The following is a 17,865-nucleotide window of genomic DNA, read 5'->3' on the forward strand; positions in this document are numbered from 1 at the left end:
TGATCACCTCAGATATAGTGATCAGCACAAAAGGCGGGGGCAGCAGACACAAAATTTAGCACTCTCTATCTCTATATCTCTCACTATCTATCACTCTATGACACTGCAGCAGCAGCACTGACAGTTATATATATGAAAAATAACCCCTGCACCCCCAAAAAGTTGCTCTCTGTCACTATCTCTCTCTATCTCTCTATCTCTCACTATCTATCACTCTGGCCCTTATTCTGATCGATGCGGTTTTTCCCGCTTGCGTACGGGCCGCCGATGTTTATCTTCTGCGCATGTGCAGAGGTCACTCTGCGCATGTGCAGGCGATTTCGCCGCAAGGATTCTCTATACGCCGCACAGGGGGCGTAGAGGGGCGTGAGGGGCTACTTATCCTCATTACCCTATGCATACGCCCCGCGTTTCATGGGCGTTCCCATGCAAACGCGGGGCGTATGCATGGTAATGAGGCCGTGACGCGTGGGTACGGGGCGGGCATCTGACATCGCCGGATGTCAGCTGCCCGCCCCCATACAAGATTTCACACGGACAAGTGTCCGTGTGGTCTTGTGTTGCGGGACCTGGTGGAGCGTGCGGCCCTGCATTCGATGTTCGGCGACCATCGAATGCAGGGGCTGCTCCCACCATGGAGGAGGCGTATCCCCGTCCAATTTCATGCGGATCGCCACATATCCGCGTACGGACGGCAGGTGGCGATCCGTATGGAAGGCGGGGATTCGCCTGCACGGTCGGAGCCGCATATGCGGCTCCGGCCGCACCAACCAGAATAAGGGCCTCTATGACACTGCAGCAGCAGCACTGACAGGTATATATATATATATATATATATATAAAAAATACCCTGCGCCCCCAAAAAGTTGCTGATCAGTTAATTTATACTGATCAGCACAAAAGGGGGGGCAGCAGTCAGTTATATAAAAAATATATAGCACAATCTGTCACTATCTCTCTCTATCTCTCTCTCTCTCTCTCTCTCTCTCTATCTATAACTCTATTACACTGCAGCAGCACAAAATATAGCACTCTCTGTCACTAGGCCTCTCTATCTCTCTCTCTCTATCTCTCTATCTAATAACTCGCAGCAGCACAACACAGCACAACACAGCACAGGATGTCACAAGAAGAAGCAAGATCCAGGCAGTGATCAGGTAAGTATTTAGCAAGTTCTGGTCAGTAAATGGCGACAGCTGGGCACGGTGACCGCACTGCACGCTAGTCCAGACCTGAATGGCGTCTGCAGTGCAGTCACCGTTAGTTTAAACCCCCCTCCATGGCTGTGATTGGTCCGTCGGTCCGACGGACCAATCACGGCCTTTGGGGGCGGGCGGGGTGAGACCAGTGTCACCCTTACACCCCGCGGTGATTGGTGCTGTACTTTACAGCACCAATCACCTCCGATCCCGTGTCACCGGCGAACGTTATTCGCCGGTGACACAGAAAACGCTGTAATTGGCTGTTCACACTGAACAGCCAATCACAGCGATCGCCGACGGGGGGGCGGCATCGCAGCCCCCCCTGGGCATGCAGGGACATGTCTGCTGTCAGGGACAGCAGACATCGTCCCTCTGTCACTGCGTCTCTAGACGCAGTGACAGTTAGAAGTCATGACGTATATATACGTCATGTGTCGGGAAGTACTTCCCGGCCATGACGTATATATACGTCAAATGTCGGGAAGGGGTTAAGAAATATGTGAAAGCAGATAGCATTCTTTGCTTAATTTTATGTTATATGTCATGTAATGTCAATTAAGTTTATGTACATTTGGAGTGGACTCCTAGAATTATTATTTGTTATTATTTTTTCTTATTAAATTAATATATACCTTTTTATATGAATTGTTGAATTTATTACATTGAGTACACCTGCGCCTTTTAGATGTGAGAATTTACATGGTCACCACTCTGGATATTTGCTATTACAGAGTTCCACACTACCTCTGAATAAGAGGCTGCAGCTGCACTCAGGAACCTGAAAAGGTCTTGCTATCAACTTTAGGACCAGTGTTTCGGTGTGACCTAGTGTCACTTGTTCCCTTGACTACACATCAGCCCCCAGTTTGGAAACTGTAGACCAAGAGGAGATGGGGAAAAGGTGAGAACCAGAAACACTTGCATGTCAATGAAACAAAAACTGTCATGTGACAAAAGAAGGGAAGGCGTATAGTGGCCTTGTGGATTCAGATACTAAAATATATATTTTTTCTTTAATCCAGCAGGGGCCACTGGAGTCATATACAATGGGGATGATCCAAAGCTATCCCCATGGGAGGGACTGCTATGAGGAGCCTGGAAAACGAAACAAAGAAATTGGATGGCCCTTGAAGCAACAGTTGTCAAACTTCAGAAACTTGTGAACCGAGGACCGGTTCCCGGGGGGCTAGCGATGTGGGGCCAGCCAGCACTCAGCTACAAAATGGGCCTATTCGGAGAGTGGGCATGGAGCTGCAGCTCTATCAGACCCATTGTTAATCCGGCCCTGCTGGTGATACATGGTCGTCACTGCAGCCATCGCTGGAAGGTAAGTATATCTGCAGCTTCTATTTTCCCTCTTTTCTGTGCCAGGCCCTTGCATACAGATGGAGCCGAGCTCTTCTTTGCAGGGGATGGCGATGGCGACGCGTCCCCTTCCGACAGCTTCCCAAGGGTCCCCGCCAGCTTGTGAGTGGTCACCCGGGGTCCCCACCGCCTCCCCACACCCCCCCCCCCCTAACCCTGTTCGTCTCCCTGAAGCGTAAACGAACAGGGTCCCGTTGCCCCGGCGCACGGACACTGAGTCAGATGGCGAGCCGGGCTGCTGGCAGATCGCCAGCGGTGACGTTCTGGTGATTCGCCAGCAAAGAAGAGCCCGGCCCCATCTGTATGCCAACCTCTTTGCCATTTTCCACCCTATACTAAACCCTTTGCATGTTTCCTATGCCAGCCTCCTGCCTTTTCCAGGCATATATAATTAGTTAAAAGTATTTACACAAATAGAGACACACCCATGAGCAGACCACCAAACAGGACACTGGTCACACTCCCCACATTATTGTGCATAATAGGCCCTTGATAATTTTCAGCTCCAGGCCCATTTAGACCTTAATCTTGCACTGATGACAGCTGTCCTAGATCGATGCATGTGAGGACAGGCTGGATCCATGACAAAACCTTACAGGTAGCACATGCATCAATGAACTTACTTAATGCTGTGTGGGCCCCTCTTCATGGTACAACGGTCCGGTAGCTGCTCCATCTTTCTAGACACAATTTTGAGATACTTCTTGGTCTCTTGTACAGCCATGTTTTGCTCATGATCTGTAGAGGCAGACAGTGGGAGACCATCTTTCACTCGAACCACTGATGCAAACAGAATGGCGGACATTTCCAGCAGCGTTTATACCAAGTACTGTATAAAAAAAATAAAACACAGCTAACTTATCTGTAATAAAAATACATTTTGGGACTTGTGTATTAGCACGGCGCCCGATTTTACTACGTACGCAAACGTAGTGAAATCGCATCGCATGCCGGTATGGCATGCGATTTTAACGCTTATAATGGCATTTCATGTACTATAGCATTAAATGACATATAATGTAATTAATTAAGCCCCCCCCCCACTATACATATCATCCCGAAGCGGGGCGAGCGGCGGCGGTATGCGTCCGTCCGACCTTTTCATACCCCCACTATCCACGTCGGCGTGGAGTTGATTTTATATAGTGTGGTGAGCGCAGCGGGCCACCGAGCCCGAAGCGTGGCGAGCCCTGCGAGGGGACGTGTATTATGTTTATTATTCTAGGTTCCATCAGAACCGATATCTCATTGCATGCCATACAATATTCACTGACACAGGATTAGATAGGAAAATCGCATCGCTTCGCATGCCATACAATATGGCATGCAATGCGATGCGATGCGATATCACTACCGTGAATAGCCCTCTACGCAAATGGAGTTGTGGGCGCCGTGATAATACACAAGTACCTACATTTTTACTAAAGGTTACAGAAAAATAAAAACAAATTAGAACAGTTTTTTTACATAATCAATCCTGTTTTTTTTTCCTTACTGGAATGCTAGGTTCTGATGCCTAGGGCATGCACACTGCAAACTATGGGTGGCTAATCCTGGGATCAGGATCTGCAGGATCCTGGGATTTGGCCTCAAAACAGCCAGGACTTCCAATCCGGGGAATAGACTACGCAAGCACCGCACCACCGCCCCCCTTCTGGCGTAACCTCTGCACCCAGCCACCCGCTTTTGGCAGCAACCCTGGGCCTGCACCACCGAAACACCCCTTCCGCCCACCCCTGGCCGCACCAACCACCGCTGCGTTTTTTTTTTTTTTTTTTTATTTAATGAGGCCAATCCCGGAAGCATTTCATCATTTTTCAATAGTGAAACCTGGGAAAAAATGCCCCAGGATTGGCATCCGTACCGCAAGCTTATCATTGAGAATCAAGGCTGGAAGAAATACCTTGTTGCCTGTGCAATAGATGTCTTTCAATCACACTTTGAAAATTAAGTTATTTGGATACATTGCATATAAGCATATGAAGACTATCTAATTGTATTAGTAAAATTAATTGTTACTGAGATTGTGACATGAGTGAAATGACCTCTCTTCAGACTGATTTTTATCCTGTATTGTTGTATGACACAGTGTCACTCACTTATGCAATGAGTGACATTTTATATTATAGACTTTATGTTTTGTTTTTTACTATAAATCGGTTCTCCATTTGCTCTGCTTCACTGACACTCAATCTGCTCATACAACCCAGCATTCTCACAACAGTCCTTGTTAGTTCTGTATATATTAGGAAGCCAACTGTACATCTAACTCTAAAGGTGCCCATACACAGGTCCGATTTGGCCCGTTTTCATGTGATTCCAATGGATCGTCCCAATATACTGGATGATAACTCACCAAATCGGAGGTGTTTGACATCTTATTGGATCCGATGCGCGTTCCTGTGCGCATCGAATCATATCATGGAGATCGTATGTGGAGCACAAAACATAAATCGGACCATTGGCGGCATATCACAGGTGCTCTTTAGCACCTGCGATGTACCACATCCGATTTCCCATTAACTCCCCCGGCAGCTCCCTGGGAGTCCTTCTGCATGCGATTTGGTTGGTAAACATTGCCATGTTATGCATCAGGAGACCTCATAATTTTTGTGCATTACAGGAAGAAGATATAAGAATACAGAGGAACAAAAGTATGAAGGGTTCAGTACACAAAATCCTGGGGGTTATGGCTTAGAGCTCTCCAAGGGGGCAATTAAAAAATTTATCCCAGTAGCTATTCAAATAAATCCTGCGATGACCCCATTTTCATGCCCTAATGTACTGGGATTAGCGGCATTAAGAAACTTCCCTAGAGCTAAGTGCCAGACACGCTGCCGTTACCGCTCACCCGGCAGCCCAAAGGCCATACCTTAGCAACACAGAAGGGTTTTTGCAGAAATTCTGTATAGGCAAGTCGAGGAAATACACAGCACATTGTACAATTACACAAATATCCTTTGGGCCTAGACAGAGGCACAGTGGTGTAATTATTACCCACTAAAAATGAGATATATGTTTAAATAAATGGTCTTTTTATGCTCTGTAATGTTGGCTGACGATACAATTGCTATGATTTTATCTTGTGAAAATATACAGCATGCTTGTTGGAACTTCCATTAATAGCTACATTAATAACTCAAACAGTTCAATATAACACAATTTAATGAACTGCTGAAACTCAGGAAAAACTAATACATTAAATTCTGAGCACTTTCTAGAAAAAAAATTGTGTTTCAATGCCAAATGCTGAGATATCCGCTGGGGTACTCTGTAACATGTGGATGATTGACAGCCCGAGAAGTTGGCAGATGTTTGAAGACAGGCCTCAGGTAGAAGGCAGCAGGAGAGAGAACATTTAAGTAAACAAAGAAAGAATTTGCTGAGCTGGGATCTACGCAGAGGAGCAAGACACCATTTCCAGAACTTTCTAAAATACGGTGAAAGCTCAGCCTTCAGGTGAAATTCTATAGGGCTCACCGATATGTTGTATTATACCCATTTCTGTAAACAAATAGATTATACCACAACATCCGTAGCCAGGTGAATGCATGGCAAAAGGAGAATAACTAGTTGAATGTATGAACTTTTTTAACCTATACAAATCCATTTGTTCTATGAACAGGACATACATTTGTGCACAACTTAAAGTGCCTTATTTTGTGCTCTTTGTATAGAACGTCAATGATTATCATTCCACGTGTTATCTTTTTTATGAACACAGCCAAAACAAAAAATATTGATATATTTCCCACCAGTCACATTGTTGAAGACGCAACAAATCAAATAACATGTGCAACCCCTATATCATAAACAAGGCTACAGTAAAAAAAAATGGTACTTGTGTATTAGCACGGTGCCCAGTTTTCTTACGTACGTTAACGTCGTGAAATCGCATTGCATAACGTTCTATTACCATGCGATGTGATTTTACCCTTCCCGCTCCATGATATTCCCGCCCCCTGGCACATCTTGTCAGAATTTCACTCTGAGGTGATTTTCTGTGGTGATGAGAGGTATTTGTCAGAGCTCCAGTGAATTCAGTAATTTAGACTCATTCCTGTGAGATGGCAGCATCGTCAGTTCACGCTCCCGCAGAGTGAGGACGCCGTTCATTTTTTGCAGGAGCATCACCTGCTGCCAGTGACGGCGACGTGCAGTCATGGGCACCCGATGCGGTTGACCATCAAGGAGTGCATGTGGAGGTGCCACGTAAAGACATGCCGTCAAAAGGTGAGCCTGAGAGCGGCCCATTTCTTCCCGGGGTGCCACTTGCCTTTCGTTGGAACGCGCAGGATAGCACCATGCCCGTGTTAACCACAAATACAATTTCATGGATCAGGAAAGTGGTGTGCACACCCAAACAATCGAGCGACTTTGGGGTTCAGCAAAATGGAGGAACAAGCGCCAACGTGGAAGAGATCGCCACCATTTGGATTCATATTTGCAAGAATTCATTTGGCGCAAATGTTTGGCAGGAAATAAGCTATCATTGTCACTTTTATTTTTGATTATTGTTACTATGAATTGTTATATGATCTTTAATCATTATTATTTACTAAATTAGACCAGTTACTCGTTAACACACATTGTCATTACTGTGTCAGATGAATGATATTGCTGGTGTGTCCAGAACACACCCCCATTATCCACGTTAGCCCGAAGCATGGCAAGCGCAGCGAGCCCCGCTTGGGGAGGCGGAACGCGTCCTCCGAACTTTTCATACCCCCACTATCCACATCAACGTGGAGTTGATTTAATATAGTGTGGCGAGCGCAGCTAGGGGACACGGATTACTTAATATGTAATCCACGTCCGCTCGCCACGCTTTGGGCTCAGTGGCTCGCTGCACTATATAAAATCGACTCCACGCCGACGTGGATAGTGGGGAATTGAAAGGTCGGCGGACGTGTTCCGCCGCCGCTCGCCACGCTTCAGGCTAATGTGGATACTGGGGGTGACGCCAAACAATGGCAGAGGTGCTTGCATCACATGTCATACTAAGCACCCATCACATCTCTGTCATGGGTGCTTATACAATGAAATATCGCATCCCATTGCATCTCATTTAGTGGGATGCGATCCTATGCGATATTTCATTGTATAAGCACTTCTGTGAAGTTAACATGGATATCGCATCGCGATTTTCCTACACAGAATAGCCCACTAAGCAATTTGCTTAGTGGGCGCCATGATAATACACAAGTACCGAAAAAATGCTTCACTGATCTTAACCCCTTCAGTGGCAATCCCGAGAATTTTCTGGGCTGTGCCTCAGTGCCCAGTCTGGCAAGCCCGGAAAATTCTCAGGATTGCCACTGTTAACAGCCGGGCAGCGCTGCTGAGTTCAATCATTGAACTCAGCACTGGCTCCCTCCCCTCTGCGGCGCCTCCGGCTCTCTCCTCCTCTCCCTTCTGGGTTTTGTATGAAGTCCCCGGTGCCGGCTTATGACAAGCCGGCTGCCGGGGACAGGGACGAGGCGCACGCAGGTCCGGGCAGCCGCTGATTGACAGTGCAACGGCGCTGCCCGGACCCAGGGAGGCAGTGGCATTTTTTTTTTAAAGGGAGCGCTCCCCATAAAAAATTTGCCCAGTGGGGAGCGCTCCCAAAAAAAACCCACCACTGAAGGGGTTAATGGGTGAGACTTGGACAGGTGATTTTTACTAGTAACTGTACACAGCTTAAGGTATGATACTCCTGGGATCCTAGATGTACCAATATATAATCAGCAGATAACACATTCAGGGGTAGATGTATGAAAGATCGATCAGGAGTATGTGCTTTATCCCCGCACGTTATGTCAGGAGTAGCGCTTTCCTGATGTATTACTCCCGTGATAGAAGGGATACGGGGCATGCATCAGATGGGCGCAGGTATTATTTAAATAGTACCTCTCATGTATGAACCACTGATGTGCATTGCACACGGTATTGCAGTCTTATTCGCCATCTTGATGTGGTGCTGCGGGTTTCCAGCCTTGTAATGCTCTGCTGCACTTACTGGTCTTCTTCAAATTAAAACAGGGCATGCGCTGAGTATACAGCGCCATCCATTTCCCAGCATCCCATGCAAACATTACCCGTCGCATATGCTGTTTTAATTTAAAGACGCCAAAGACCAGCAAGCGCGGTGGAACATTCTAAGGCTAAAGATGCAGCTCATCCGATATGGGAGGACGCTTAACCCCAGATGGGTAGGTTAACATACTCCGATAATGGATACTGCACACAATAACATGGTGAAGCTGGTCTGGAAAAGGGCATATTAGTACATACAGTATAGCCCTTAATGGGAAGAGAGTGCTTATTGCACTATACCTGTACATATTCTATTCAGAAATTGTCTGCACATCTGTGTATGGTCATAGGGTCAACAATAATCAACAATAATCAGGTCCACAGTCAATAAGTTGACCACTATTGGTCGACTGTCAAAAGGTTGACATGCATTTGGTCGACATCTTTAAAAGGTCGACACAAAACAATGGGTTGACATGAAAAAGGTCAACATGAGGTTTTTCATGATTCTGTTATCTTCTAGATTCTCTAGAAGATGCTAAATAAATAAGTAGAATCTGATTGGTTGCTATGGCCAACATCCTATCTTCAATAGAACTTCCATCTTAGTAAATTCACCCCCCAGTATCTTTAAGTGTGAAGGGGTGCACAAAACCCCTTGCCCATGCAGGGCTACATGGAGCTAAAGTTCCAGGTCTCCAAACGGCCACAGTCAGCCATAAATAAGTATTTACTGTCCTTTGACAGTGGGGTTGAAAGTATAAAGCTGGGTCCATACAACATGATCTTGTGGTAGAAGCACAATAAATTGTTCTTCCGCAGCATGAGAAACACTTGGTCATAGGCTACATCCTCAGATTGAGCAGCATTGTAGGGTTGTACTGAAGATGTGACGGAGGACAACATGGCAGTGCACATAGTGGAGGTTATTCTGTTTGAATCGCTCAGTTTGGATGCAAATTCGCACACTGGCGAGTCCACCAGAATCTGCCCTGCGAATGGTGGTACGCCCCCCTCACAACGTGTGTTCACACACAGGGCCTGCAAGTGGATGTTTAACATAAACATCCATTTGCAGCCCGTGGGTGACGACCCACGTAATTCGAATGATGTGGAACATGCACGCATATCTAAGTGACTCTCAGGTCACCTAGATTTGCGTGCACCCTTGGGAGGAAGTGTCCACCCCTGGCACCGATGTCACAGCCTGATTACCATGGGAACACTCATGAAATGCTGGGCGTTCCCATGGGCGCGACTATCTGCTGACGTCCCCCAGCTGCAGCCTTGGGTGAGTGCACCCAGTGAACCGTCTGTTTGCCACGACCACACGCACCCAGCGGATGAACATGCTTAGAAATGCGGCTGTGCATACGCAAAACATCGGTCCCCCTGTGAACTAACGCTGGCTGTGAACTAACGCTGGCTGTGAACTGACCAGAATAAGGTTCAGAATTGTCCAAAAAATAATCTAACGTGTACCCAGTTTAAGGGATGTACACACCCATATTTCTCTCACCAAACTCAACACTGTCACAGTGTATATTTTTTTCTTAGTATAAATCCTTGAACTTCTTTCAGCCCTAGGCCTAAAATCCGGACCTGAAACAAAAAACCCCTCTGTTATAATATTCATAATTGCTGCAGAGCACTCCTACCCTAGATCCAGGGCTGGATTAAGGACTGTGGGGGCCCTGGTCAACCAAATTGTGGTGCCCATGCCCCTTCCCCCCGGTACCTGGGCAGCACGGGGTCCAGGCAGCAGGGTCCCTGCGGCGGATGGGCAGTCAGTGGTGGATGGGAACTAGTAGTGGATGGGAACTAGTAGCGCTACTAGATCCCATCCGCCACAGGGACCCCGCTGCTGACTTCCCATTCACCGCAGGGACCCCCTGCCTGCCCCGCTCTCCACGACTTGCTGCCTGCCACCCACCCGTAACCGTATGCTGGGAATAAAGCTAGGTATACACTGATCTACACAATTATTGGACTGATTCGACAATAATGGCCTGTTTCATTGCGTAGCGTATAGGAATAAGCTACACTATATTCAAGAAAATGTGTACACTTTTTGGCCAAACACAAAAACCAGCCAGAATTTGGCTTCAAATTAACCCATCTGTCAGTCTTGAAGTAGGCATATGGGCCAAAAGGTCGTAATAATGTGGATATGCAGTCGTTATGTCAACACAGCAAAGGTCAACATACATTGGGTTGACCACTGAAGGTCGACATGCCTTAGGTCAATATGGACAGAAGTTTGACACAAGCATTAAGTTGACAATGGCTAGGTCTATAGTCAGAAGGTCGACATGGGTTTTTGCATCTTTATTTTTTTTTTTAACTGACATGTGCCAACAGGCGGTATTTCACACCCTGCCATCCACTAGGGCAGGGATGGGGAACCTTTGGCCATCCAGCTGTTGCTGAACTACGCATCCCAGCATGCACTGCTACAGTTTTGCTATTTGGCCAAGCTAAAACTGGAGCCACGCATTCTGGAATGTGTAGCTAAACAACAGCTGGAGGGCCGAAGGTTCCCCATTTCTGCACTAGGGTGTGGAGGGAGAATAGAATATAGAAACCCATGACGGCCTTTTGAGTGTTGACCTTACCATTGTCAACCTATTTCATATGTCGACCTTCTGTGGCTGACCCAATGCATGTTGACCTAATACTGGTCAACCCAATGACCCATACCCGCGTGCTACAGTGATTTACCATGCAACTCACATGAGACAGTGCACAATTAGCCATACACACTGCATGATACAGAGGATTGGTCATTTGGACACACCTGGATCAGACCAATTGGAACAATATAGTGCAAGGGTGTAACCGAGCAAGCTTAACTCAGTTACCTGTATGTGTAAGGGGGCTGCACAGAGATCCTTGTCCCACTCTCTGAATCTTAGTAGATTTACGCATATGCAGAAAGGGGTGTTGCGCAATGTCCCCTTTTTTTAACTCTTTTTATGCTAGGAGCAAACTGTGTGCAGGGTGCACGGTATCCCCCATTCTGCACAGCGGCCTCCTAGCTCCGTCCCACCAATAACATAACATCTGCTCCAGTCAGCTCCGAAAAGTCTCCGGTGACAAAGCACTGTCCCCCGTCCCCCTAGAATGGTATTTGTAGTACACACCCAGTGCCGAGAACCCCTCAGTCTCCAGGTACCGGCTCCGCTACACCTACAGCTGCACGATTTGTGACGTGTCCGTCCAGATGCATTTCGGTAGCGGAGACTGGTATCACCATGGAGACGGCATCGAGTAGCAGCTTCCGGTTGTTAACATGTGATTTGTGGAACTGAGGCGTCACATGACCTCCAGAATAGAACGTATCCAAATAGATATGGTCAAAACGGGTCACTAACGAGAGCTGGGAGCCAGCAGTTCTGATCGTGGAAAAGATCCGAATCTTTTACACGAATCATTGACTCGCCTTGAAAGAAGGGGTATTAGTTTTGCAATCATTTTTTTTTTTTAAACAGTGAGCTGAACAAATAAGAACATACATGACCGAGTAAATCACTGATCGATGGCTGGGTGCAGAATCACCATCTATAGCATCTGCACTGATGGCCATACCTCCCAACTGTCACGATTTTAGAGGGACAGTCCCGATTTTCATACGGACAGAAGTTGGGAGGTATGGGCCATCCCTAGCAGCAGCCTTATTATTCTTAAGGTGCCCATACACGTACCAATTACCCGGTACTTTTTGTGCTAAAATAGCATCATTGTGCATATGTTGTGCATGGGATGCGATGCTATTTTAGCACAAAAAGTACCCGGTAATTGGTAGGTGTATGGGCACCTTTACTTTCACTTGCAGTCGCAGCACTGTACTCAGTCTCCAGAGTTAGTACATCTCAGCTGCCACAGGTGGCATTGCTGAGATCAGGCAAAATGCATTGTAATGAAAAACGAAACTGAAAGTAAAAGAACGGCGGTTCACCCTTTTGGGATCGGCAGCTCCCAGTCTTTATTGGGTTCCGTTCAAAAGACCCACTTCGTTCGCAAATGACCCATCCCTATATCCAAATATTATCACATTCCATTGTACCCATACCTCCCAACATTACCCTCTCCAGGAGGGACACAATTCTCTGTTTCTGGACTTCCCCCTGAATGTATGCTTGCCATCACCTGTATTGAACCTGGTTAATTGATAAGAAAGGTGTTTCCACACCGGGGATGGCAATCATAAATTAAAAGGGAAATCCAGGAACAGAGCATTGTGTTCCTCCTGGAGAGGGTCATGTTGGGAGGTATGTGTACCTGATATTTCTACTATCAAACTACACATTTTATATAAGTATATGCATCATCACGAAGTGCCTTCTATAGTCCTTTATGGTTTCCAGCTTATCATTTCAATGAGAGACAGCTTTGAATTACATTTATGTTATGTGGCTGATTAGAACTGGTCTGGTGTAATAGTTCCTGGACTTCCCTGGTCATTTATAATTGCCATCACCTGTGGTGAGCTAGTTAATTGATAAGAAAGCAATTCATACATTACCGATTACCAGGGAAGTCCAGGAACAGAGCATTTTCTCCCTAAAGGAGAGGGTCAGGTATGCAACCTTGAACGTATGTCCATAAAGGGATGATGTGCTACACTAACTTTATGTTTATGCAAAACATGGGAAGAACTAGAATATCCACACACAAGAAATAAACTCCTCATTCTATTACTGAGACATCTCAATTAGATTTGCAGCCCTTCCTTCTGCAAACCCCTTTGAAGAAGTACTTTCCCCTGATTCCTACAGGCTCTCCGTTCACCCCTTCTGGTACTTATTGCCCTTTGGCCATGGACAACTCCTCTTTTCACCTCTCCTCTCAGTCAGGCACCGAGCTCAAAGAATTTCTGACATATATAAAGACCATACCAACTACACAAGACCTCCAATCTACTATACGGCATGAACAGACCTCTGACAAGCATGAGTTATCCCTACTCAGACCATTTCACTTCCTTAGAAGAAGGTCAAGTTAACTCAGGCTCTGCCATTTATGAGCTAACAAAGCTGGTTCTCTTCAGTCTACCTAATTACAATCCTTGTGGGTGAGACTAGATTATTTGGATAAAAAAAGGGAAAAAAATAACATCTGCATATGGGTTCTACCTGAAAATGTCTCTCCATCTACCCTCATTGATGCTTGATGATTTTCAATGAGATCCTTGGAATTGATCCCAATGAGAAAATAATCTTTGATAGAGCCCATCATGCCTTTGGGTCCTCATGGCTCTTACTTTGATAGATCAAGCAAGGTCATCTTCCATCTTCCAAGCAGCTGTATGAAGTGGATTTCAATGCTGATTTTATCCATATATATAAAGATCTCTCATGGCATACATTGCAACAATATAGACCTCTGACCGATGACCTCTGTAAATGTCAATTGAAGAACAGATGGGGATTCTCAATATATCTTCAAATCACCCTCTCTGGTAAAACACATTCCCTCCATGACCCTGCTGGATTTACCTCCTTTTGTGCCACTCAAGGTCTCACACCTTATGACACTTCTGAATGGAAGGATACCGCCTATCTCTGAGAAATGTGCTTCCTGGCAGATGGTTCCACCTTCACAAAGTCAGCCAAGGAATGCAGCTGACGATCCAAGCCTGGATAATTCCTGAGACCTTCCTGCCTCTCATTATTGAAAACCCTTATTGCACTTGTTTTTTTTCCAGGTCTCCTCTTGGGCCTTAACCCCTTCAGTGGCAATGCCGAGAATTTTCCGGGCTGTGCCTCAGTGCCCAGTCTGGCAAGCCCAGAAAATTCTCAGGACTGCCACTGTTCGGAGCCGGGTAGCGCTGCTGATTTCACTCACTGATCTCAGGCAGCTTCGCGCTGTCCGGCTCACTACCCCCTGCATTACCACCGCCTCCTCCTCCCCCCTCCCCGCCGGGTTTCTTATTGAAGTCCCCGGCGCCGGCTTATGACAAGCCGGCTGCTGGGGACAGGGACGCGGCGCGGGGGGCACAGGTCTGGGCAGCCACTGATTGACAGTGCAGCGGCACTGCCCGTCCCCAGGGAGGTAGTGGTGTTTTTTTTATAAGGGAGCACTCCCCATAAAAAACTCGCCCAGTGGGGAGCGCTCCCCCCCAAAAAAATCCACCACTGAAGGGGTTAATTTGTCTAGCGATGTACTGTCAATATTCTTATCTCCAGGCTCTACCTTGGAGACTTCTGTCTCCCTAACGGAGATGATTTGCCAAATTTAATTAAGTGGGTATTATGTTTTGTTATTTTTAACTGAGGCATTCTTACACATGAGTGAATCACATGAGTGGTAGGCTAACATAGAAGGTTATAGTCTCTTTAGAAAAAAAAAACAGATGGTGAGCATGGAGCTGTGAGGGGGAAGCACCAGGGCCAGACTATGGGCGGTATTCAATGTGAATACCAGCGACGTGCAGCGAATCCTGTTTAGGATTCTCTGCACATTCGCCACTGCCCGCCACGTTCCGGAGCCTCGACGGCTCAGGTATTCAACGAGTCAGGGGCTCACTGCCCCTGACTGGCGAATTTGTGCTCCTGCCGCGATGCCGCAGGGAGCCTTAGGACGGTGGCAGGCAGGGAGATGGAAGTCTCTCTGCCTGCCCCAGAGCGTATGTGGGGGGGAGGTGGGCTCCCTGGGTGCCAGGCAGCACAGGCTGCCCCCCGGGGGTGCCAGCAGGGGACCGGGTATATTCACTACACCCGATAACGATCGGGTGCAGTGAATGGTACTTGTGAGTTATCCGGGCTCCCGATTTTTTGATTGTATGCCTTAAGTTAAGGCATACAATCAGATGCGATGCGATGCGATATCGCATCGCATCCGACCATCGGATGCGATGACCCGATTTTTCCATAGGAATCAATGTTAAAATGGACTGAGTCCATTTTAACATGGAATTCAATGGGAAAATCGGGTCCTTTTCATACCCCTACTATCCAAGTGGGCATGGAGTTGGATATAAACCTGTGGCGAGCGTAGCGAGCCACCGTGCCCGAAGCGTGGCGAGCGAAGCGAGCCCCGCGAGGGGACGGTATTCCGTGCCCCCTCGCGGGGCTCGCTACGCTCGCCACGCTTCGGGCTCGGTGGCTCGCTACGCTCGCCACAGGTTTATATCCAACTCCATGCCCACTTGGATAGTAGGGGTATGAAAAGGACCCGATTTTCCCATTGAATTCCATGTTAAAATGGACTCAGTCCATTTTAACATTGATTCCTATGGAAAAATCGGGTCATCGCATCGCATCCGATGGTCGCATGCGATGCGATGCGATGTCCCGATCCGACCCGATTTAAAAATCGGACGCCCGGATAACTCATAAGTACCCAGTGAATATATGAATATCTAATGAGCGGCTCGGCTCCGGCGCCCCCTGCTGGCTGCTGTGTAAAAAAAAATATATATATATATATATTTTTTTTTTATTAAATATATATTCATGTGCTTACAGCACATGAATAAAAATAGCATACCCCTCCTCAGAATAAAATTCCTGATTTTTTGACACCAAATGTAAAAAACAAAACACTTTATTTTAAAAGTTCACATTCCACTTCACCATAAAAAGATAGCGATTGCTACTCGGTGAATCATGGCGAAAAAAACCTTCAAATGTATTTGCCATCTGCTCATTGAATAGGGTGATTCACCGTTTTTGACAAAAATTCGCCAAACAGCACAAATTCGCCATAAAAACATGGCGAATCAGGCTCATTGAATACCGCCCTATGTAGCAACACTTCCCCCATCAGTCCCTTGTAAAGGTGTCAGTCCCCTGCAAAGGTGTGTTCATGGTTTTTTTTTCTCTCTCCCCCCCCCCCCCCCCCCCCGCAGCATACATCTCCCCACCATGTGCTTTTTCTGTAATGTGTACCTCCACAGATCGCACACCCTACTAGCTCTGACCTTTGCAGTGCACCAAGCTGGTTGTTTCTGTGCAGATTTATCATACTACTACACAAGTATTTACTTTGCAATACTGTATATGCATTGGGTCCTTGTATGGCTTGCCTCCTACAGTGTAACCTTCGTAGTGCGCCCACCCTGGCTGCCTCATCTGGTGCACTTGTGGATGGGATGAAAAATACATGAACATGAGTATACATTGAAATCACCCATTTTGGGTAATTTCTTTTAGGGGTAATCTATTTCACCCTGGGTAATCACGGATGGTGTAATGGTTAGCATTACTGCCTCATAGCGCTGAGGTAATTTTTCAATACCCACCATGGCCCTAACTGTGCAGAGTTTGTATATTCTCCGGGTACTTCAGTTTCCTCACACAATCCAAATATATACTGGTAGTTCAATTGGCTTCCAACAAATTTAACCCTAGAATGTCTGTGTGTGTGCGTGCATGTACATGTGGTAGGGAATATAGATTGTAAGCTCCACTGGGGCAGGGACTGATGTGAATGTTCAACTATACTCTGTAAAGCGCTGCGGAATATGTATGCGCTATATAAGAAACTGTTAATAAATAAATAATAATCCTACGCAGAGCCCCTAAAAGGGCTGCCACACCTGGTACCTAACCCATGACAGTTATTATCCAAAATGCTGCACCATTCCTGCATTATGCTTACTGTGTGCTCAAGGGTTCCTTTTGTCTGTGACTTGTATGTTACTGTTCCACCAACCTCCTCTGTATTATGTGTATTTTTTTTAATGTCTGTAAAGCGCCTTGAGTCCTGTTGGAGAAAGTGCGCTATATAAATTACACTTACTAGGTAAAAGGGGGGGGGAGTATGTTTATATGTTAAACCATCCTTAAAACCATAGATAAGGGAAGACATACCTTGCTACAGGTGGGAAAAGTGGTCAGCTTAGGGACATTATTATTATGGGTGATTTTAACTACCCAGAAATATATTGGAAAGATAAGTCTATTAGTACCGTAAAGGGAAACGTTTTATTGGATGTCCTAAATGACCATTATTTGTATCAATTTATTGAAAGTCCAACCAGAAATAACAATATCCTGGATCTCTTGATAAGCAACAATGGGGACATTCTTACTAACCTAACCATAAGGGAGACATTGGGGAACCGTGATCACATTATGATCACATTTGATTTAAATTTTAACAAAGATAGTTATATTGGAGCAACTAGGTCCTTAAATTTCGGAAAAGCAAACTTTGGTAAGTTTGAGGAGTTCTTAAAGTATATAAACTGGAAGTTGGGCACTGCCAGGGAGCCGGGAGACGCTGCCAGCGGGTCCCCGCGAGTTGCGGCCTAGCCTGTCAGCAAGCCGGGGCC

At 46.3% G+C, this 17,865-nt stretch overlaps 1 protein-coding gene across 2 annotated transcripts in view; it reads right to left on the minus strand.

Annotated features, from left to right (window-relative positions):
• The window catches only part of SEC22A (SEC22 homolog A, vesicle trafficking protein), a 53,770-nt gene extending 41,892 nt beyond the window's left edge, over nt 1-11,878 (minus strand). Inside the window, exons 1-2 of one of the 2 annotated variants that reach the window (XM_083153601.1) lie at nt 11,729-11,842; nt 3,191-3,305 (exon numbers count right to left, since the gene is read on the minus strand). In XM_083153601.1, the coding sequence (XP_083009727.1) occupies nt 3,191-3,291 (101 nt within the window). In that variant the 5' untranslated portion in view covers nt 3,292-3,305; nt 11,729-11,842. Of the gene's footprint in view, nt 1-3,190; nt 3,397-11,728 lie in introns of both variants that reach the window. The other variant, XM_083153600.1, reaches the window with a different exon arrangement.
• Between the last annotated feature and the right edge of the window lie 5,987 nt (nt 11,879-17,865).

This window comes from Crinia signifera, chromosome 7 (assembly GCF_055691185.1).
Source record: "Crinia signifera chromosome 7, ASM5569118v1, whole genome shotgun sequence".
Classification (NCBI taxonomy): Eukaryota; Metazoa; Chordata; class Amphibia; order Anura; family Myobatrachidae; genus Crinia; species Crinia signifera.